The 25,226-nt window shown below is 45.6% G+C and overlaps 1 protein-coding gene across 3 annotated transcripts in view; it reads left to right on the top strand.

Annotated features, from left to right (window-relative positions):
* CALB2 (calbindin 2) overlaps window positions 1-25,226 on the top strand; it is a 234,397-nt gene that overhangs the window by 84,100 nt on the left and 125,071 nt on the right. For 2 of the 3 annotated variants that reach the window (XM_083164866.1, XM_083164865.1), the window contains exon 3: window positions 5,020-5,109. The exons of the other annotated variant lie outside the window; for it this stretch is intronic. In XM_083164866.1, coding sequence (XP_083020992.1) covers window positions 5,020-5,109 — 90 coding nt within the window. The remainder of the gene's footprint in view (window positions 1-5,019; window positions 5,110-25,226) is intronic. 3 annotated transcript variants of the gene reach the window in all.

The following is a 25,226-nucleotide window of genomic DNA, read 5'->3' on the forward strand; positions in this document are numbered from 1 at the left end:
CCCACACTATAAAAAGGACATCATAGAATTAGAAAAAGTCCAAAGGCGAGCAACAAAGCTTATTAGGGGAATGGAGAATTTAAGCTACGGAGAGAGATTAAGCAATTTGGGACTATTTACATTAGAAAAGAGACGTTTAAGGGGGGACATGCTCAACATGTACAAGTATATCAAGGGCCAATATAAGGAACTGTCACACACCCTCTTTTCTACTAGAAAGGAATCTAGGACACGAGGGCATGAGTATAGATTAGAAGAAAAAAAGATTTCATTCAGCTAGTAGAAAGAATTTCTTTACGGTCAGAACAGTCAAACTCTGGAACTCTCTTCCCAGAGAGGTGGTAACTTTGCCTTGAACAAATGCGTTCAAGGCAAAGTTGGACAAACATTTACTGGAGAAAAACATCCATGGGTACAAATAAGAAATATAATTTGTCTGTAAAATACCAGAACCTACCAAATCAGCAATGGATATCTATACCAGGTTGAACTAGATGGACGCAAGTCTTTTTTCAGCCTTACCTACTATGTAACTATGGGCCTTATTCTGGTTGGTGCGGCCGGGCCGTACGCGTACGTTCCGGGGTTTTTAATGATCTGCGCATGCGTACCATCTCCAATGCGCAGCCGCGAACACTCCACAACGCTTACGGACGGGTCTCTACGTGCGAAAAAACCTGTACGCGAGAGTACGGGCATTGGGGGCGGCATAGGGGCGTGATGAGGGGAGCGGCCGAAATAATGAGGGTAAATGGGCGTAAATATGGGCGTACACAGGGGTGTGCACCAAAAATGAACGGTGCTACTACCGCACGATCGCCTAAAGCACCGTTCATTTCGGAGACAAAACAGGCGCTCGCCAACCGCCAGCTCAGACCACCCCTACAGATACCGCATGCCTGCGTGCGCCTGGGTTTGCTAATTAACGCTGATTACTACTCAAACACATACACCTGAATGTAATAAGCAATGCTGCAGTCTATTAAGTCCAAACCATGATTTCACTACCTGCAAGCCACACACAGCACTCAAACACATTGGAAGCTTATCTTTCTATACTTCTCTACATTTAAAGGTTTGTTTAATTTAAGGTAAGAATATTTTTAAGACCTGCTTATATATGCTAAGGTAGGTATTTGTTAAACAGTTATACACATTCACTACGTGCTTTCATAGACTTTACACAGTAGCACACTCAATCTACACAAGTCGACATGTGTCAACGTGTTCACTCTAATACAAACATAGGTTTTGTATTTATGATACAATAACATAAACCACATCTAACACCTACAAAGGATGTTTCAGCAATGTTTTAAGGCCATGCCCACTATTTTGCACACAATTAGAATAATTAATTAATTGTCCGAATTATAGTTGAAAGGCAAGATTTGCAGGTCCATATATGTGAAGGGTATGGCAGCGTGCACGGACGTACGCTCACTCTCACGAGCGGTGACATAAGCTGAGTTTTCTATTGAAAACAATAGGGACCCGTCCGTGCAAGCTGGCGTACGCTCAGATAGCCGCAAGAAGTCGGCGGGAAGACGGACGAGAGACGTCCGTAAACGGTGGCGTGCGCTCTGTTGTACGCCAGTTGTCGGAGTCTAAGGGGTGATCCGTCCGTGTACGTTGGCGTACGCTCAATTGTACGCCACTCCCCTTCGACGTTGTTTCTGGCCGTACGTATGCGGCTGATTTGTGGGTGGACTTAACCCCAACGGCCGCGTACGGAGAGCGTACGTTAATAGGGAACGTACGCACGTTTGGCCGCTCCGATCAGAATAACCTCCTATGTAACTATGTAACTATGTCGGAGTATAGTAACACTGACCTAGTCCTGGAGATGTCGGAGGATAATAACGCTGACCTAGTCCCGGAGATGTCAGAGGAAAGTAACACTGACCTAGTCCCGGAGATGTCGGAGGAAAGTAACACTGACCTAGCCTAGTCCCGGAGACATCGGAGTATAGTAACACCGACCTAGTACTGGAGATGTCGGATGAATGTAACACTGACCTAGTCCCGGAGATGTCGGAGGATAGGAACCTTGACCTAATCCCAGATATGTTGGAGGAAAGTAACATTGACCTAGTCCTGGAGTTGTCGGATGAAAGTAACTGTGACCTAGCCTAGTCCCCGAGATGTCGGAGGATAGTAACACTGACCTAGTTCCGGAGATGTTGGAGGAAAGTAACACTGACCTTGTTTTGGAGTTGTCGGATGAAAGTAACACTGACCTAGTCTGTTTCTTACGATAACCAAGTTTCCTAATAGATCTGGACTGGCTAAAAAGGTCCAAGTTGAGAACTGCTGTGCGAAGGACCATTTCTGCATCAGGATTTATCTCTGCTGGCTATAAAAGGCTTGTCGGAATGCTCCATGACTCGGAAGCCCTAAACTACTACTGTGAAGAGGTTCGTGTAGTCAAAGCCATGTTCCTGATTAGAAAGCCTGTCTGAGCCAAGAATGACCAGAGAAGGTGAAATGTATATTTCTGCGTGTAGGTTGCCCTATCTCTTTTTATTGTATTACGACATAGATGGGAGTATGTGTTCCTCAGCAGTACAGATCTCTGCCCTATCACTTTATTTTCCAAATGAAGCATCTTACCTCGATGTGCTGATTTTCTTCCAGTAGTATTGGGTGTTCAATCTCTAGTTCTCCCCCAATCACCCCATGGGACCTTTACTTGGTTCTTAGAGCTTTAGGATATCCTCAGCCTTTGAGGTCTGTAGAATTTAAGGTTCCACACTTTGCTAGATCAGGGCATGCCTCCTGGATGAATGGGTTTGCGCCTCGGCCTGGTCTCCTCTCTATACATTTGCAAACTTGTACTGCACCTAAGGAAGCGAGCTGTGGACAGTGATTTCAGGGCATGTGCTCCCTTAGGGTCAGCTCTGGATCGCCTCGGATGTGCAGTGTCCCCTGGTGGGAGAAAGATGTAATTGGATTTTATACTTAAGTGGAATCTGTGTTCTCTGCTTGCATTGGGGACAGTGTTCTCCCGGCCTTCATACTCTTCTTGATCATCATATTCTCATGTCTCCAGCAAGGAAATGTCTTCTTCTAATCCGGTTTGTTGATTCCTCTTCCCCATATGTTGGCACTCGATTAGTTATTAATGTGGGTCCATGGTTCCAGTGGATAGAGAGGATGAGTTTTTACAACTTGGTCATAATCAGTGGTGGCTCCTACCTTCTTGGGGGAGGGGGGCTGCCTCTGGCCGCAGCAGCCATGGGGGTACTGCGATGCAGGCACCACCATGCCGCCGCTCTCCTACCCGTCTCCGATGCCTATGATGACAGGCGCCGGGACTGGCGTATGTGCTGTACAAAGTTATGTACTGCACATGTGGCCAGCTTCTATGGGCTGCTTTGGCAACAGCTCATAGAAGGAATCTTGGTCCCAGCGCCTGTACAATATAATTGACAGGCAGCTGGACCAGCGCGTGGGCAGTACCAATATAGGTACTGCGCATGCGCAATTGCCGTTTTTGCATGGCAGCCCGCAGCAAGGTGTCCCGGAGGGGAGGGAACACCTCCCAATGGGACTGCCTTGGTGGCTGGTAGGTCAGACTTCCAATAGGAAGTCACTGCCAGTCACAGCGAAGCTGGTGCAGTCTCACAGACTGCATCTGGCTTCACTACAGTGGTGGATTTTACCTGGGGGGGGGGGGGGGCTGCATTAGGTAAAAACCACCACTAGTCATAATTCAGACTAAGGGGGAATACAACTAGATGTAATGTGCTGGTCAGGCCTTTGCGGGAACCCTACATTGACAATTTTACCTGGTACCCAGCATGTACCTGGGCAGCAATGCTCAGCGGCACATCCAGTGTAACTGAAGAGACCCCACAGCCTGCCCGATACACCACACGGTCACAGTGTCCCCATCTGTCCTTATCCAGCCACAGATGGCTATTCATGAGGGGGGAGACCCCAAGGATTATTACTAGGTCCATTAGAGAAATATATGTGTGTGACACTGGGATAGAGAGAAAGAGAGAGAGATAGTGATAGTGATAGTGCTTGGTACGATGATTTACAAGAACTTGGTTGATTGCTGCCACCTCCTGGTAATGACATGAAATTACATCCCAGTGATACCACAGATCACCGCTCTCCCAATCAATATTTCAATATCTCTTCAGTTAGCCACAAATATGAAATACTACTGCATGTATCACGGCCATAGTGACCCCATCTGTGCTTATCCAACCACAAGCGGCTATTCACAGGGGGGAGACCCCCGAGGATTATTACTAGGTCCATTAGAGAAACATCTGTGTGTAAAACTGTCATAAATAGAGAGGGAAAGAGAGAGGGGGAGGGGGGTAGCGAGAGAGAGCGAGATAGTGCTTGGTATTATGGTTGACAGATGATTTACAAGAACTTGGTTGATTGCTGCCACCTCCTGGTAATGACATGGATATTTGGGGGGTTAGCCACAAATATGAAATACTACTGCATGTATCACAGAGAAACCACAGCAGGAATCTCCGATGCCCTCCTGAACCGCAGCCAGCCGCATCCCCCAAAGGTTTCTATGGGGGATTTGATGCCGCCCGATGTATCAATATCGGACAGCATTGCATCAGGGCAGCATGGATGGTGTAGTGGTCCATACAAATTACATACACTGGGTATTAAGGGGGCCTGATTCAGTCGCCATTGCAGTTTTGTGAAACTGTAACTGCCAACACTAGGCTACTGTGGGAGGGGCACAGCACAGGTCCCTCCCCGCAATGTGTTCACTACACAGGAAAGCACTCGCACAAGCCTAGTTGCGCAGCCAGGCACACAGATGTTTTGACATCACACAGCCTCCGTGGCCTTCCTCCCCAAGACACGCCTGCGCTAAAACTACAATCACCTGTGATTGCTGTTTTAGGGCCCCTGCATGTACACTATGCTGCGTGCATGCGCAGGTGTGGGGTAATTGCTGAATAACCTGAAACAGGCCCAAGATGCGCCTATTGTACAGCAGCTGAATCCCTGTTCCCTTCTCCACACTAGGAAGGTTCCAGCATAAACATCGGGGAGAAGCTGAAAGAGTTTATGCAGAAATATGACAAGAACGCAGATGGACGCATTGAGATGGCGGAGGTGAGACGCCTGCAGGAGCTGGGTGGATGGGCACCTTGGTGTGTCAAGTCAGGGGGGTAAGCCTGAAGAGACAGGGTGGAATAATAGTTGCACAAAGAGCTGGCCACTGGCTCTGCACCCGCACTCTGTGGCCCATCGTAATGTGCGCGATCTGTGGCCCAGCATAGGTGTATTCTACATGCGCTCTGTGGCCCAGCATGGGCGTATTCTGCATGCGCTCTGTGGCCCAGCATAAGGGTATTCTGCACACACTCTGTGGCCCAGCATAGGCATATTGTACACACGCTCTTTGGCCCTGCATAGATGTATTCTACATGCGCTCTGCGGCCCAGCATAGGTGTATTCTATACGTGCTCTGCTGCCCAGCATGAGCATAATCTGCACACGTTCTGTGGCCCAGCATAGGTGTATTCTGCACACGTTCTGTGGCCCAGCATAGGTGTATTCTGCACACATTCTGTGGCCCAGCATAGGTGTATTCTACATGCGCTCTGCAGCCCAACATGGGCTTATTCTACACACGCTCTGCGGCCCAGCATGGGTGTATTATGCACGCATAAGGGTATTCTGTATACGCTCTGCGGCCCAGCGTAGGCATATTGTACACACGCTCTGCGGCCCAGCTAAGGTTTATTCTACACACGCTCTGTGGCCCAGCATAGCTGTATTCTACACATGCTCTGCGGCCTAGCATAGGTGTGTATTCTGCATGCACTCTGGGACCCAGCATAGGTGTATTCTATACATACTCTGCTGCCCAGCATGAGCATAATCTGCACACGTTCTGTGGCCCACCATAGGTGTATTCTGCACACACTCTTGAGTCCCAGCATAGGCATATTCTACATGCACTCTGCCACCCAGCATGGGCGTATTCTACATGCACTCTGCGGCCCAGCATACGAGGATAGGTATATTCTGCTTGTGTTCTGCACTCACTCTGCGGCCCAGCGTATGCATATTCTCATATTGATGCATTTCAGTGCAAAATCGGGTGCCATCGCATTCGATTTTTGAGCAAAAATGGTCAAAAATCGGTAAAACATTGTATCGCATCGTATGCCATCGTATGCCACTACATATGGCATACGATGCCATGCGATGGCATACGATTTTTGAGCAAAAATGGTCAAAAATCGGTAAAACATCGTATTGCATCGTATGCCATCGTATGCCACTACATATGGCATACGATGCCATGCGATGGCATACGATTTTTGAGTAAAAATGGTCAAAAATCGGAAAAACATCGTATCGCATCTTATGCCATCGTATGCTACATGCGATGCGATGCGATTTTTAGCATACGATCTGCATACGATGCAGGTCGTGGGAGCCGTGATACTCCACAAGTACCGATGAGAGTGACACATTCATTTTCAGCACATTTGTGGGACACATACTGTACATTGCCATTTAGTTTGGGAAGTGAAATATTAACAACACTAGAAACAGACAGGTAATAACGGTTAATTACTAGTTTAATTTGGGGAGGATATTAATTTATGGAAACCAATAAACACCACGATATGAGGTTAATTGGTTAAATGACTTGCAAGCACATTTGTGCTGTGGCCTGTGAAACACACAACTCAGCTTCTTCGCTCGGACATCCAATCGAAGAGGCTGAATTACATGTGAACACTTTAGCGTGCATGTAGTGTGTCGCCACTCCCCTGTGTGTTTAGATGCAAATGAACGGGTTTGAGTGGCTTAAAGGCATGCCTTCGCTGGCCATGTGCAAATGGGTTCTGTTCACTCGGCTGCGTGCAAATGTGTATCCGAGCAAATGAACCTGAATAAGACCCTGTATGTGAGTGTAATACAGAGATGTATGCATGTGAGTGTAGGTGTAAGTGTAACACAGAGATGTATGGGTGTGAGTGTAATACAGAGATGTATGGATGTAAGTGTAGGTGTGAGTGTAATATAGAGGCACATTTATAATGATCACATTTGCAATGCGATCTGGGCAGAATATTACCGCCCAGGATCGCATTGTAAAATGCGATCATATTGGGGGAATGTATCAATAATAAGAGCGCAGGGACAGGGCTCCGATAGGAGCCCGCCCCTGCAAAGCCCTAACCCGGAAGCCGGGGGGTCACCGCATGCGCGGTTAAGCGCTGACCCCCGCTGACCCCTCTTACCACACTGCCCTGCTCGGGCAGTGCGATGTGTATCCATAGGCTACAATGGGCTATTGCCATGTCAGAATGGCGATAGTCCAGGGGTGTGATGCCGGGCTGCCCGATGTTGATACATCGGGCAGCTTCGCATCCCCCATAGAAACCTATGGGGGATGCGGCCGGCGGCGCTGCAGGGAGGATCGCAGCAGGGATCGGAGATCCCTGCTGCGGTCCCCCATGATACATTTAGGGGATACTTAATATTTGCGGCTAAACCCCGAAAACATGATAAATAGGCTCCATAGAGATGTATGCATGTGATTGTAAGTGTAATACAGAGATGTATGGATGTAAGTGTAGGTGTGAGTGTAATACGGAGATGTATGCATGTGAGTGTAATACAGAGATGTATGGATGTAGGTGTGAGTGTAATACAGAGATGTATGCATGTGAGTGTAATACAGAGATGTATGCATGTGAGTGTAATAAAGAGATGTATGCATGTGAGTGTAATACAAAGATATGTGGATGTACTGTAAGCTTAGGTGTTAGTGTAATACAGAGATGTATGGATGTGAGTGTAGGTGTGAGTGTAATACAGAGATGTATGCATGTCAGTGTAATACAGAGATGTATGCATGTGAGTGTAGGTGTGAGTGTAATACAGAGATGTATGGATGTGAGTGTAGGTGTACGATACAGAGGTTTATGGATGTGAGTGTAGGTGTTAGTGTAATAAAGAGATGTATGCATGTGAGTGTAGGTGTTCGTGTAATACAGAGATGTAGGCATGCGTGTGTGATACAGAGATGTATGGATGGGAGTGTAGGTGTGAGTGTAATACAGAGATGTATGGATGTGAGTGTAGGTGTGAGTGTAATACAGAGATGTATGGATGTGAGTGTAGGTGTACGATACAGAGATGTATGGATGTGAGTGTAGGTGTACGATACAGAGATGTATAGATGTGAGTATGTGTGAGTGTAATATAGAGATGTATGCATGTGAGTGTAGGTGTTCGTGTAATACAGAGATGTAGGCATGCGTGTGTGATACAGAGATGTATGGATGTGAGTGTAGGTGTGAGTGTAATACAGAGATGTATGCATGTGCAGGGCCGATGCTAGGGTGTTCGGCGCCTCCCTGCAAACTATAAATTTGCGCCCTCCCTTATTTTACATAGATAGAGGTGCATGCTGAAGGCACACAATAAAAAAAGGGTGTATAATGCCCGTAGTAGCAGCACCTCTTATACACATAAGGTCCCCATTAGAAGCATTGCTGTAACTAGACATTTTCGTGAACTGTGCCAAAAAAAGAATTAGTGCCCCAAACACAAATAAATACAGGGACCGTGCGCACCCAAAGGCGCTTACCATTAAGGGTGTGACTTCCTGGGAAAGGGCAGTGTCCACATAATAGTACCAAAGCACATTACACCACATGTTACTCAACACACGTTACTCACATTACACCACTTATACACATTGCACCAGCTAGGCACACTGCACCAGGTAGTGTCCCTTAGACGTACTGCACCAGGTAGTGCCCCTTAGACACACTGCGCCAGGTAGAGCCCCTTGGACACACTGGGCGGTATTCAATGAGCCTGATTCGCCATGTTTTTATGGCGAATTTGTGCTGTTTGGCGAATTTTTGACAAAAACGGTGAATCACCCTATTCAATGACCACATGGCGAATACATTTGAAGGTTTTTTTCGCCATGATTCACCGAGTAGCAATCGCTATCTTTTTATGGAGAAGAGGAATGTGAACTTTTAAAATAAAGTGTTTTGTTTTTTACATTTGGTGTCTAAAAATCAGGAATTTTATTCTGAGGAGGGGCATGCTACTTTTATTCATGTGCTGTAAGCACATGAATATATATTTAATTAAAAAAAAAAATATATATATATATATTTTTTTTTTTTACACAGCAGCCAGCAGGGGGCGCCGGAGCCGAGCCGCTCATTACATATTCATATATTCACTGCACCCGATTGTTACGATCGGGTATAGTGAATAGACGCGGCCCCCTGCTGGCACCCCCGGGGTGCAGCCTGTGCTGCCTGGCACCCACAAACGTTCAGGGGCAGGCAGAGAGACTTCCATCTCTCTGCCTGGCACCCTCCTCAGGCTCCCTGCGGCATTCGCCGCAGGAGCTCATATTCGACTGTCAGGGGCAGCGAGCCCCTGACACTTTGAATACCGGAGCCCGCTGGCTCCGGAACATGGCGAATGTGCAGCGAATCCTAAAAAGGATTCGCTGCACCTCGCAGGTATTCACATTGAATACCGCCCACTGTGGGAAATTTACTAAGATGGGAGTTCTATTTCAAATGGGATGTTGCTATGGGCAACCAATCAAATACGATGTATTATCTTCTAGGTGTCGTAAAATAAATAAGACGTAGATTTTCATTGGTTGCCCATAGCAACATCACATGTGAAACTGAACTCCCATCTTAGTAAATTTCGTACTGTACATGCTGATTGCCACAGTGCATTTACATGTTTGTTGCCCAGGGGGAATTACATGCTTGTTGGCCAGGGGGGATTACAAACTCATGCCGAGGGTGATTACATGTTCGTTGCCTCAGTGGATTACATGTTTGTGGCCCAGGGGGGAAAACATGCACATTGACAGGAGCTTTAGAGGCACAGCGCTAGCGCTCCTGGTGCCAGCACTCTGGGTAGCAATGGGCACCCTGACAGACGCTAAACATACAGGGGCACTATTAGTATCTGTCTCCAGTAAGGCTGCGTACATTTTTGGAGGGTTGCAGGGTCTCTGTATGTGGACAGAGACACTGAGGCATCGTCCTCCCCACTCATTTATCCCAGCTAATTTTTTTTTTTTTTGTAAGTAAACTGGATGCATCAGGGGATAGCTGAAGGAGGGGAGCACCTCCATGTCACCCCAAGTGGCTCTGCCCACTGTAATAGTTCCACCTATAATTTGCGCTTCCCTCACCCCAAACACTACATACACACACTCTTTATTACCCTATAATTTTGGCTGGCAGCTCGTCCTTTGCTTACTCAGCCTTGCTCCTTCAGTGTAGCTCCGCCCCCAGAGCTCCGTGTAGCCACGCCCCCTTTCAGGTCCTGTTCGGCTGGATCTTTTTCGAAGGTGAGGGGACTTTCATCCTGCCGCTGCTGCTGCCTGTCAGATAATGTGACAGGCGCAGCAGCCGACAGCAACAGCAGCTATCAGCGGGGATGCACAGCAGATAGAGCGCCTCTCTTGCCCGGCGCCTCCCTGCTGTGCATCCTTTTCTGAGAGGGTAGCGCCGGCTCTGTGCATGTGAGTGTAATACAGAGACTTATGGATACAAGGCTGAAGTTGGCTTCTTATTCGGCCAGTTTCTTATTCGAGCTCCAGCTTCTTATTCGAGCTCCAGCTTCTTATTCAGAACAATCACTTTTACAAGGGTTAATGAATCATGGACCACAAATTTGACTGCAGAAATCAACACAGGGACCCACTAGCAATTTCTTTTGACCAACAAGGTTTTGGGCAGAAATTGGGCACTAAAGTGGGCATGGGTCCCAGATGTCATCATTTTGAATAAGTAGCTGGTGTCCTGCAAGGGTTAAACAGCGTTGGTCAAAAAATCTTACACTGGAAACCCGCACAGGGGGGTCACTTGCATATGACCCACTTGCCATTTCTTTTGACCAACAAGGATTTGGGCAGAAATAGGGCAGTAAAGTGGGCATGGGTCCCAGAATCATCATTTTGAATAAGTAGCTGGTGTCCTGCAAGGGTTAAACAGCGTTGGTCAAAAAATCTTACACTTGGAATCCACACAGGGGGGTCAGATACATATGACCCACGCCATTTCTTTTGACCAACAAGGATTTGGGCAGTAATAGGGCAGTAAAGTGGGCATGGGTCACAGATGTCATCATTTTGAATAAGTAGCTGATGTTCTGCAAGGGTTAAACAGCGTTGGTCAAAAAATATTACAATGGAAACCCGCACAGTGGGCTCACTTTCATATGACCCACTTGTCATTTCTTTTGACCAACATGGATTTGGGCAGAAATAGGGCACTAAAGTGGGCATGGGTCCCAGATTTCATCATTTTGAAGAAGTAGCTGGTGTTCTGCAAGGGTTAAACAGCGTTGGTCAACAAATATTACACTGAAAACCCACACAAGGGGATCACTTGCATATGACCCACTTGCCATTTCTTTTGACCAACAAGGATTTGGGCAGTAATAGGGCAGTAAAGTGGGCATGGGTCACAGATGTCATTATTTTGAATAAGTAGCTGGTGTCCTGCAAGGGTTAAACAGTGTTGGTCAAAACATATTACACTTGAAACTCACACAGGGGGGTCACCTACATATGACCCACTTGCAATTTCTTTTGACCAACAATGATTTGGGCAGAAAACGGGCACAAAAATGGGGCATGGGTCCCAGATATCATTTTGAATAAGTAGCTGGTGTCCTGCAAGGGTTAAACAGCGTTGGTCAAAAAATATTACCCTGGAAACCCGCACAGGGGGGTCACTTACATATGGCCCACTTGCAATTTCTTTTGACCAACAAGGATTTGGGCAGAAATAGGGCACTAAAGTAGGCATGGGTCCCAGAATCATCATTTTGAATAAGTAGCTCGTGTCCTGCAAGGGTTAAACAGCGTTGGTCAACAAATATTACACTGGAAACCCGCACAGGGGGGTCACTTACATATGACGCACTTGCCATTTCTTTTGACCAACAAGGATTTGCGCAGAAATAGGGAAGTAAAGTGGGCATAGGTCCAAGATGTCATCATTTTGAATAAGTAGCTGGTGTTCTGCAAGGGTTAAACAGCTTTGGTCAACAAATATTACACTGAAAACCTGCACAAGGGGGTCACTTACATATGACCCACTTGCCATTTCTTTTGACCAACAAGGATTTGGGCAGAAATAGGGCACTAAAGTGGGCATGGGTTCCAGATTTCATCATTTTGAATAAGTAGCTGGTGTCCTGCAAGGGTTAAACAGCGTTGGTCAAAAATTTTTACACTTGGAATCCACACAGGGGGGTCACCTACATATGACCCACTTGCCATTTATTTTGACCAACAAGGATTTGGGCAGTAATAGGGCAGTAAAGTGGGCATGGGTCACAGATGTCATCATTTTGAATAAGTAGCTGATGTTCTGCAAGGGTTAAACAGCGTTGGTCAAAAAATATTACAATGGAAACCCGCACAGGGGGCTCACTTTCATATGACCCACTTGTCATTTCTTTTGACCAACATGGATTTGGGCAGAAATAGGGCACTAAAGTGGGCATGGGTCCCAGATTTCATCATTTTGAAGAAGTAGCTGGTGTTCTGCAAGGGTTAAACAGCGTTGGTCAACAAATATTACACTGAAAACCCACACAAGGGGGTCACTTGCATATGACCCACTTGCCATTTCTTTTGACCAACAAGGATTTGGGCAGTAATAGGGCAGTAAAGTGGGCATGGGTCACAGATGTCATTATTTTGAATAAGTAGCTGGTGTCCTGCAAGGGTTAAACAGTGTTGGTCAAAACATATTACACTTGAAACCCACACAGGGGGGTCACCTACATATGACCCACTTGCAATTTCTTTTGACCAACAATGATTTGGGCAGAAAACGGGCACAAAAATGGGCATGGGTCCCAGATATCATTTTGAATAAGTAGCTGGTGTCCTGCAAGGGTTAAACAGCGTTGGTCAAAAAATATTACCCTGGAAACCCGCACAGGGGGGTCACTTACATATGGCCCACTTGCAATTTCTTTTGACCAACAAGGATTTGGGCAGAAATAGGGCACTAAAGTAGGCATGAGTCCCAGAATCATCATTTTGAATAAGTAGCTCGTGTCCTGCAAGGGTTAAACAGCGTTGGTCAACAAATATTACACTGGAAACCCGCACAGGGGAGTCACTTACATATGACCCACTTGCCATTTCTTTTGACCAACAAGGATTTGCGCAGAAATAGGGAAGTAAAGTGGGCATAGGTCCAAGATGTCATCATTTTGAATAAGTAGCTGGTGTTCTGCAAGGGTTAAACAGCTTTGGTCAACAAATATTACACTGAAAACCTGCACAAGGGGGTCACTTACATATGACCCACTTGCCATTTCTTTTGACCAACATGGATTTGGGCAGAAATAGGGCACTAAAGTGGGCATGGGTTCCAGATTTCATCATTTTGAATAAGTAGCTGGTGTCCTGCAAGGGTTAAACAGCGTTGGTCAAAAAATTTTACACTTGGAATCCACACAGGGGGGTCACCTACATATGACCCACTTGCCATTTATTTTGACCAACAAGGATTTGGGCAGTAATAGGGCAGTAAAGTGGGCATAGGTCACAGATGTCATCATTTTGAATAAGTAGCTGATGTTCTGCAAGGGTTAAACAGCGTTGGTCAAAAAATATTACAATGGAAACCCGCACAGGGGGGTCACCTACATATGACCCACTTGCAATTTCTTTTGACCAACAATGATTTGGGCAGAAAATGGGCACAAAAATGGGCATGGGTCCCAGATATCATTTTGAATAAGTAGCTGGTGTCCTGCATGGGTTAAACAGCGTTGGTCAAAAAATATTACACTGAAAACCCGCACAGGGGGGTCACTTACATATGACCCACTTGCCATTTCTTTTGACCAACAAGGATTTGGGCAGAAATAGGGCACTAAAGTGGGCATGGGTCCCAGAATCATAATTTTGAATAAGTAGCTGGTGTCCTGCAAGGGTTAAACAGCGTTGGTCAAAAAATATTACACTTGGAATCCACACAGGGGGGTCACTTACATATGACCCACTTGCCATTTCTTTTGACCAACAATGATTTGGGCAGTAATAGGGCAGTAAAGTGGGCATGGGTCCCAGAATCATCATTTTGAATAAGTAGCTGGTGTCCTGCAAGGGTTAAACAGCGTTGGTCAACAAATATTACACTGGAAACCCGCACAGGGGAATCACTTACATATGACCCACTTGCCATTTCTTTTGACCAACAAGGATTTGGGCAGAAATAGGGCACTAAAGTAGGCATGGGTCCCAGAATCATCATTTTGAATAAGTAGCTGGTGTCCTGCAAGGGTTAAACAGCATTGGTCAACAAATATTACACTGGAAACCCGCACAGGGGGGTCACTTACATATGACCCACTTGCCATTTATTTTGACCAACAAGGATTTGGGCAGTAATAGGGCAGTAAAGTGGGCATAGGTCCCAGATGTCATCATTTTGAATAAGTAGCTGGTGTCCTGCAAGGGTTAAACAGCGTTGGTCAAAAAATGTTACACTTGGAATAAACACAAGGGGGTCAGATACATATGACCCACTTGTCATTTCTTTTGACCAACAAGGATTTGGGCAGAAATAGGGCACTAAAGTGGGCAGGGGTCCCAAATTTCATCATTTTGAAGAAGTAGCTGGTGTTCTGCAAGGATTAAACAGCGTTGGTCAACAAATATTACACTTGAAACCCACACAGGGGGGTCACCTACATATGACCCACTTGCAATTTCTTTTGACCAACAATGATTTGGGCAGAAAATGGGCACAAAAATGGGCATGGGTCCCAGATATCATTTTGAATAAGTAGCTGGTGTCCTGCATGGGTTAAACAGCGTAGGTCAAAATTTTTTACACTTGGAATCCACACAGGGGGGTCACTTACATATGACCCACTTGTCATTTCTTTTGACCAACAAGGATTTGGGCAGAAATAGGGCACTAAAGTGGGCATGGGTCCCAGATATCATTTTGAATAAGTAGCTGGTGTCCTGCATGGGTTAAACAGCGTTGGTCAAAAATTTTTACACTTGGAATCCACACAGGGGGTCACTTACATATGACCCACTTGCCATTTCTTTTGACCAACAAGGATTTGGGCAGAAAATGGGCACAAAAATGGGCATGGGTCCCAGATATCATTTTGAATAAGTAGCTGGTGTTCTGCACGGGTTAAACAGCGTTGGTCAAAAAATTTTACACTTAGAATCCACACAGGGGCATCACGTACATATGACCCACTTTCTATTTCTTTTGACCAACAAGGATTTGGGCAGAAATAGGGCACTAAAGTGGGCATAGGTCCCAGATTTCATCATTTTGAATAAGTAGCTGGTGTCCTGCAAGGGTTAAACAGCGTTGGTCAAAAAAATATTACAATATTTCAAAATGATGAAATATGGGACCCATGCCCACTTTAGTGCCCTATTTCTGCCCAAATCCTTGTTGGTCAAAAGAAATGGCAAGTGGGTCATATGTAGGTGACCCCCCTGTGTGGATTCCAAGTGTAAAATTTTTTGAGCAACGCTGTTTAACCCTTGCAGGACACCAGCTACTTATTCAAAATTATGATTCTGGGACCCATGCCCACTTTAGTGCCCTATTTCTGCCCAAATCCTTGTTGGTCAAAAGAAATTGCAAGAGGGTCATATGTAGGTGACCCCCCTGTGCGGGTTTCCATTGTAATATTTTTTGAACAACGCTGTTTAACCCTTGCAGGACACCAGCTACTTATTCAAAATGATGACATCTTGGACCTATGCCCACTTTACTGCCCTATTTCTGCCCAAATCCTTGTTGGTCAAAAGAAATGGCAAGTGGGTCATATGTAAGTGACCCCCCTGTGCGGGCTTCCAGTGTAATATTTGTTGACCAACGCTGTTTAACCCTTGCAGGACACCAGCTACTTATTCAAAATGATGATTCTGGGACCCATGCCCACTTTAGTGCCCTATTTCTGCCCAAATCCTTGTTGGTCAAAAGAAATGACAAGTGGGTCATATGTAAGTGACCCCCCTGTGCGGGTTCCATTGTAACATTTCTTACCAATGCTGTTTAACCCTTGCAGGACACCAGCTACTTATTCAAAATGATGAAATCTGGGACCTATGCCCACTTTAGTGCCCTATTTCTGCCCAAATCCTTGTTGGTCAAAAGAAATTGCAAGTGGGTCATATGTAGATGACCCCCCTGTGTGGATTCCAAGTGTAAAATTTTTTGACCAACGCTGTTTAACCCTTGCAGGACACCAGCTACTTATTCAAAATGATGACATCTGGGACCTATGCCCACTTTACTGCCCTATTACTGCCCAAATCCTTGTTGGTCAAAAGGGTACTTGTTTCCTAGCACGGCCACACCGATTTACATCGGGGTGGTCGTGTCGGAAAAATCGGGTCGATCGCATTGCATGCGATTTGGTCGCATGCGATGCGATCGACGATTTTTGACCCGATTTTTGACCCGATTTTTGACCCGATTTTTTTTTTTTTATGAAATGTAAATCGGGTCCCTGGGACCCGATTTTACATTGGATTCAGTGTAAAAATATTCCCAACCCCCCCCCCCAAATTTAATGGCGTACACCCCACCCCACGATAGACGCCAACCCGAAGCGTGGCGAGCGCAGCGAGCCCGCGAGGGGCGGCGGTGCGCGTCCTCCGACCTTTTCATTCCCCTACTATCCACGTCGGCGTGGAGTTGAGAATAGAATAGTGTGGCGAGCGCAGCGAGCCACCGAGCCCGAAGCGTGGCGAGCGGACGCGGATACCTTCACAGGTAAACGCGTCCCTTTGCGGACTTCACAGGTGTCCGTGTCGCCACGGACACCTGTGAAGCCCGCGAAGGGACGCGTATAACTGTGAAGGTATCCGCGTCCTCCGACCTTTTCATTCCCCTACTATCCACGTCGGCGTGGAGTTGAGAATAGAATAGTGTGGCAAATGCAGCGAGCCACTGAGCCCGAAGCGTGGCGAGCGCAGCGAGCCCCGCGAGGGGACGCGGATACCTTCACAGGTAAACGCGTCCCTTTGCGGACTTCACAGGTGTCCGTGTTGCCACGGACACCTGTGAAGCCCGCGAAGGGACGCGTATAACTGTGAAGGTATCCGCGTCCCCTCGCGGGGCTCGCTGCGCTCGCCACGCTTCGGGCTCGGTGGCTCGCTGCGCTCGCCACACTATTCTATTCTCAACTCCACGCCGACGTGGATAGTAGGGGAATGAAAAGGTCGGAGGACGCGCACCGCCGCCCCTCGCGGGCTCGCTGCGCTCGCCACGCTTCGGGTTGGCGTCTATCGTGGGGTGACGACGGGGACATCTATAATGTGAAATGGGTCATATTGGCCCATTTCACATTTTTCACATTTTTTTCACTATTTCAATGTAAAAAAATATTTTTACATTGAACACGATGGAAAAATCGGGGGCATCGCGTCGTGACCATTGTTAATGGTCACGACCGACGCGATGCCCCCGATATTTTACCTTTCCCGACAAGATTTCAATGTTAAAATATTTTTTAACATTGAAGCCTATGACCCACTTTCTATTTCTTTTGACCAACAAGGATTTGGGCAGAAATAGGGCACTAAAGTGGGCATAGGTCCCAGATTTCATCATTTTGAATAAGTAGCTGGTGTCCTGCAAGGGTTAAACAGCGTTGGTCAAAAAAATATTACAATATTTCAAAATGATGAAATATGGGACCCATGCCCACTTTAGTGCCCTATTTCTGCCCAAATCCTTGTTGGTCAAAAGAAATGGCAAGTGGGTCATATGTAGGTGACCCCCCTGTGTGGATTCCAAGTGTAAAATTTTTTGAGCAACGCTGTTTAACCCTTGCAGGACACCAGCTACTTATTCAAAATTATGATTCTGGGACCCATGCCCACTTTAGTGCCCTATTTCTGCCCAAATCCTTGTTGGTCAAAAGAAATTGCAAGAGGGTCATATGTAGGTGACCCCCCTGTGCGGGTTTCCATTGTAATATTTTTTGAACAACGCTGTTTAACCCTTGCAGGACACCAGCTACTTATTCAAAATGATGACATCTTGGACCTATGCCCACTTTACTGCCCTATTTCTGCCCAAATCCTTGTTGGTCAAAAGAAATGGCAAGTGGGTCATATGTAAGTGACCCCCCTGTGCGGGCTTCCAGTGTAATATTTGTTGACCAACGCTGTTTAACCCTTGCAGGACACCAGCTACTTATTCAAAATGATGATTCTGGGACCCATGCCCACTTTAGTGCCCTATTTCTGCCCAAATCCTTGTTGGTCAAAAGAAATGACAAGTGGGTCATATGTAAGTGACCCCCCTGTGCGGGTTCCATTGTAACATTTTTTACCAATGCTGTTTAACCCTTGCAGGACACCAGCTACTTATTCAAAATGATGAAATCTGGGACCTATGCCCACTTTAGTGCCCTATTTCTGCCCAAATCCTTGTTGGTCAAAAGAAATTGCAAGTGGGTCATATGTAGATGACCCCCCTGTGTGGATTCCAAGTGTAAAATTTTTTGACCAACGCTGTTTAACCCTTGCAGGACACCAGCTACTTATTCAAAATGATGACATCTGGGACCTATGCCCACTTTACTGCCCTATTACTGCCCAAATCCTTGTTGGTCAAAAGGGTACTTGTTTCCTAGCACGGCCACACCGATTTACATCGGGGTGGTCGTGTCGGAAAAATCGGGTCGATCGCATCGCATGCGAGTTGGTCGCATGCGATGCGATCGACGCGACCGACCGATTTTTGACCCGATTTTTTTTTTTTATGAAATGTAAATCGGGTTCCTGGGACCCGATTTTACATTGGATTCAGTGTAAAAATATTCCCAACCCCCCCCCCCAAATTTAATGGCGTACACCCCACCCCACGATAGACGCCAACCCGAAGCGTGGCGAGCGCAGCGAGCCCGCGAGGGGCGGCGGTGCGCGTCCTCCGACCTTTTCATTCCCCTACTATCCACGTCGGCGTGGAGTTGAGAATAGAATAGTGTGGCAAATGCAGCGAGCCACTGAGCCCGAAGCGTGGCGAGCGCAGCGAGCCCCGCGAGGGGACGCGGATACCTTCACAGGTAAACGCGTCCCTTTGCGGACTTCACAGGTGTCCGTGTCGCCACGGACACCTGTGAAGCCCGCGAAGGGACGCGTATAATTGTGAAGGTATCCGCGTCCCCTCGCGGGGCTCGCTGCGCTCGCCACGCTTCGGGCTCGGTGGCTCGCTGCGCTCGCCACACTATTCTATTCTCAACTCCACGCCGACGTGGATAGTAGGGGAATGAAAAGGTCGGAGGACGCTCACCGCCGCCCCTCGCGGGCTCGCTGCGCTCGCTGCGCTCGCCACGCTTCGGGTTGGCGTCTATCGTGGGGTGACGACGGGGACATCTATAATGTGAAATGGGTCATATTGGCCCATTTCACATTTTTCACATTTTTTTCACTATTTCAATGTAAAAAAATATTTTTACATTGAACACGATGGAAAAATCGGGGGCATCGCGTCGTGACCATTGTTAATGGTCACGACCGACGCGATGCCCCCGATATTTTACCTTTCCCGACAAGATTTCAATGTTAAAATATTTTTTAACATTGAAGCCTATGGGGAAATCGCGGGCATCGCGTCGGTCGCGTCGGGACCATTGTTAATGGTCCCGACCGACGCGATGCCCCCGATATTTTATCCTAGCCGGCCAAATGGACCTGATTTCAAAGGAAATCGGGTCCATCGGGGTAATCGTGTACCTTAACTTAAGGTACACGATTACTCCAGATTGTGGCCGTGCTAGGAAACAAGTACCGTCAAAAGAAATGGCAAGTGGGTCATATGTAAGTGACCCCCCTGTGCGGGTTTCCAGTGTAATATTTTTTGACCAACGCTGTTTAACCCTTGCAGGACACCAGCTACTTATTCAAAATGATGACATCTTGGACCTATGCCCACTTTACTGCCCTATTTCTGCCCAAATCCTTGTTGGTCAAAAGAAATGGCAAGTGGGTCATATGTAAGTGACCCCCCTGTGCGGGCTTCCAGTGTAATATTTGTTGACCAACGCTGTTTAACCCTTGCAGGACACCAGCTACTTATTCAAAATGATGATTCTGGGACCCATGCCCACTTTAGTGCCCTATTTCTGCCCAAATCCTTGTTGGTCAAAAGAAATGACAAGTGGGTCATATGTAGGTGACCCCCCTGTGCGGGTTTCCAGTGTAATATTTTTTGACCAACGCTGTTTAACCCTTGCAGGACACCAGCTACTAATTCAAAATGATGAATTCTGGGACCCATGCCCACTTTAGTGCCCAATTTCTGCCCAAAACCTTGTTGGTCAAAATAAATTGCTAGTTGGTCATATGTACGTGACCCCCCTGTGTTGATTTCTGCAGTCAAATTTGTGGTCCATGATTCATTAACCCTTGTAAAAGTGATTGTTCTGAATAAGAAGCTGGAGCTCGAATAAGAAGCTGGAGCTCGAATAAGAAGCTGGCCGAATAAGAAACTGGCCGAATAAGAAACTGGCCGAATAAGAAGCCAACTTCAGCCTCGTCTTATGGATATGAGTGTAGGTGTACGATACAGAGATGTATGGATGTGAGTGTAATATAGAGATGTATGGATGTGAGTGTAATACAGAGATGTATGCATGTGAGTGTAGTTGTGAGTGTAATAAAGAGATGTCTGCATGTGAGTGTAATACAGAGATGTATGCATGTGAGTGTAATACAAAGATATGTGGATGTACTGTAAGCGTAGGTGTTAGTGTAATACAGAGATGTATGGATGTGAGTGTAGGTGTGAGTGTAATACAGAGATGTATGCATGTCAGAGTGTAATACAGAGATGTATGCATGTGAGTGTAGATGTGAGTGTAATACAGAGATGTATGCATGTGAGTGTAGGTGTTAGTGTAATACAGACTTGTATACATGTGAGTTTAATACAGAGATGTATGCATGTGAGTGCAATACAGAGGTGTATGGATGTAAGTGTAGGTGTTAGTGTAATACAGAGATGTATGGATGTGAGTGTGATACAGAGATGTATGGGTGTGAGTGTAATACAGAAATGTATGCATGTATGTGAGAGTAGGTGTGAGTGTAATACAGAGGTGTATGGATGAAAGTGTGACACAGAGATGTATGGATGTGAGTGTAATACAGAGATGTGTGAGTGTGAAACAGAGATGTATGGATGTGAGTGTAGGTGTGAGTGTGACACAGATGTATGGATGTGAGTGTAATACAGAAACATACCTCCCAACTGTCACGATTACAGCGGGACAGTCCCGATTTTCGGGTCCTGTCCCACCCGCGGCAGGCATTGTCCCGCTGCGGGGGGTGGCAGTTGAGAGACCCCCCAATCTAATAGAATAGACGCTGTGCGCATGCGCACAGCATCTATTCTCGGATGAAAATGAGGTTGCGGCTAATTAGCATAGGCCACACCCTCATTTGCATACACCCCGCCCCCTTGAGTGTCCCTATTTCACTTCATCAGAAGTTGGGAGGTATGCAGAAATGTATGCATGTATGTGAAAGTAGGTGTGAGTGCAATACAGAGATGTATGGATGTGAGTGTAGGTGTGAGTGTAATACAGAGATGTATGCATGTCAGTGTAATACAGAGATGTATGCATGTGAGTGTAGGTGTGAGTGTAATACAGAGATGTATAGATGTGAGTGTAGGTGTACGATACAGAGGTTTATGGATGTGAGTGTAGGTGTTAGTGTAATAAAGAGATGTATGCATGTGAGTGTAGGTGTTCGTGTAATACAGAGATGTAGGCATGCGTGTGTGATACAGAGATGTATGGATGTGAGTGTAGGTGTGAGTGTAATACAGAGATGTATGGATGTGAGTGTAGGTGTGAGTGTAATACAGAGATGTATGGATGTGAGTGTAGGTGTACGATAGAGAGATGTATGGATGTGAGTGTAGGTGTGAGTGTAATACAGAGATGTATGCATGTGAGTGTAATACAGAGACTTATGGATGTGAGTGTAGGTGTACGATACAGAGATGTATGGATGTGAGTGTAATATAGAGATGTATGGATGTGAGTGTAATACAGAGATGTATGCATGTGAGTGTAGGTGTGAGTGTAATACAGAGATGTATGCATGTGAGTGTAGGTGTACGATACAGAGATGTATGGATGTGAGTGTATGTGTGAGTGTAATATAGAGATGTATGGATGTGAGTAGATGTGAGTGTAATACAGAGATCTATGCATGTGAGTGTAGGTGTTAGTGTAATACAGACTTGTATACATGTGAGTTTAATACAGAGATGTATGCATGTGAGTGTAATACAGAGATGTATGCATGTGAGTGCAATACAGAGGTGTATGGATGTAAGTGTAGGTGTTAGTGTAATACAGAGATGTATGGATTTGAGTGTAGGTGTGAGTGTGATACAGAGATGTATGGGTGTGAGTGTAATACAGAAATGTATACATGTATGTGAGAGTAGGTGTGAGTGTAATACAGAGATGTATGGATGTGAGTGTGACACAGAGATGTATGGATGTGAGTGTAATACAGAGATGTGTTGGTGTGAGTGTGAAACAGAGATGTATGGATGTGAGTGTAGGTGTGAGTGTGACACAGATGTATGGATGTGAGTGTAATACAGAAATGTATGCATGTATGTGAAAGTAGGTGTGAGTGTAATACAGAGATGTTTGGATGTGAGTGTAGGTGTGAGTCATGTCAGAGTAATACAGAGATGTATGCATGTGAGTGTAGGTGTGAGTGTAATACAGAGATGTATGGATGTGAGTGTAGGTGTACGATACAGAGGTTTATGGATGTGAGTGTAGGTGTTAGTGTTATAAAGAGATGTATGCATGTGAGTGTAGGTGTTCGTGTAATACAGAGATGTAGGCATGCGTGTGTGATACAGAGATGTATGGATGGGAGTGTAGGTATGAGTGTAATGCAGAGATGTATGGATGGGAGTGTAGGTGTGAGTGTAATACAGAGATGTATGGGTGTGAGTGTAGGTGTACGATACAGAGATGTATGGATGTGAGTGTAGGTGTACGATACAGAGGTTTATGGATGTGAGTGTAGGTGTTAGTGTTATAAAGAGATGTATGCATGTGAGTGTAGGTGTTCGTGTAATACAGAGATGTAGGCATCCGTGTGTGATACAGAGATGTATGGATGTGAGTGTAGGTGTGAGTGTAATACAGAGATGTATGCATGTGAGTGTAATACAGAGACTTATGGATGTGAGTGTAGGTGTACAATACAGAGATGTATGGATGTGAGTGTAATATAGAGATGTATGGATGTGAGTGTAATACAGAGATGTATGCATGTGAGTGAGGGTGTGAGTGTAATACAGAGATGTATGCATGTGAGTGTAGGTGTACGATACAGAGATGTATGGATGTGAGTGTATGTGTGAGTGTATGTGTGAGTGTAATATAGAGATGTATGGATGTGAGTGTAGATGTGAGTGTAATACAGAGATGTATGCATGTGAGTGTAGGTGTTAGTGTAATACAGACTTGTATACATTTGAGTGTAATACAGAGATGTATGCATGTGAGTGTAATACAGAGATGTATGCATGTGAGTGCAATACAGAGGTGTATGGATGTAAGTGTAGGTGTTAGTGTAATACAGAGATGTATGGATGTGAGTGTAGGTGTGAGTGTGATACAGAGATATATGGGTGTGAGTGTAATACAGAAATGTATGCATGTATGTGAGAGTAGGTGTGAGTGTAATACAGAGATGTATGGATGTGAGTGTGACACAGAGATGTATGGATGTGAGTGTAATACAGAGATGTGTTGGTGTGAGTGTGAAACAGAGATGTATGGATGTGAGTGTGACACAGATGTATGGATGTGAGTGTAATACAGAAATGTATGCATGTATGTGAAAGTAGGTGTGAGTGTAATACAGAGATGTATGGATGTGAGTGTGACACAGATGTATGGTTGTGAGTGTAATACAGAGATGCATGGATGTGAGTGTAGGTGTGAGTGTGATACAGAGATGTATTAATCTGAATGTATTGTATGTGTGAGTGTAATATAGAGATGTATGGATGTGAGTGTAATACAGAGATGCATGGATGTGAGTGTGTCACCAATGGAATAACAAACACTTGCTGCAACAAAAAAGCTTCTGTATTTTTATATGTTTCCCTTGAGGCATTTTTTACATTAAATCATATTGTATTTTAAAAATTGTGTAATTTCTGGTAGCGCACTCTGAACCTTTATCCTGATACAGAGATGTATGAATCTGAATGTATTGTATGTGTATGTGTATGGATGTGAGTGTTGGTGAGAGTGCGACACAGAGCTGTATGGATGTGAGTGTGAAACAGAAATGTATGGATGTGAGTGTAGGTGTGAGTGTAATACAGAGATGTATGGATGTGAGTGTAATACAGACTTGTATACATGCGAGTGTAATACAGAGATGTATGGATGTGAGTGTAGGTGTGAGTGTAATACAGAGATGTATGGATGTGAGTGTGACACAGATGTGTTGGTGTGAGTGTAATACAGAGCTGTATGGATGTGAGTGTTGGTGAGAGTGCGACACAGAGCTGTATGGATGTGACTGTGAAACACAGATGTATGGATATGAGTGTAGGTGTGAGTGTAATACAGAGATGTATGGATGTGAGTGTGATACAGATGTATGGATGTGAGTGTTGGTGTGAGTGTAATACAGTAATGTATGGATGTGAGTGTTGGTGTGCGTGTAATACAGTGATGTATGGATGTGAGTGTTGGTGTGAGTGTGACACAGAGATGTATGGATGTGAGTGTTGGTGTGAGTGTGATACAGAGATGTATGGATGTGAGTGTTGGTGTGAGTAATACAGAGATGTGTGAGTGTGAAACAGATGTATGCATGTGAGTGTAGGTGTGAGTGTAATACAGAGATGTATGGATGTGAGTGTATTGTAGGTGTGAGTGTGATACAGATGTATGGGTGTGAGTGTAAGTGTAATACAGAGATGTATGGATGTGAGTGTAATACAGAAATGTATACATGTATGTGAGTGTAGGTGTGAGTGTAATACAGAGATGTATGGATGTAAGTGTGACACAGATGTATGGATGTGAGTGTTGGTGTGAGTGTAATACAGAGCTGTATGGATGTGAGTGTTGGTGTGAGTAACACAGAGATGTATGCATGTGAGTGTGAA

This window comes from Crinia signifera, chromosome 11 (assembly GCF_055691185.1).
Source record: "Crinia signifera chromosome 11, ASM5569118v1, whole genome shotgun sequence".
Classification (NCBI taxonomy): domain Eukaryota; kingdom Metazoa; phylum Chordata; class Amphibia; order Anura; family Myobatrachidae; genus Crinia; species Crinia signifera.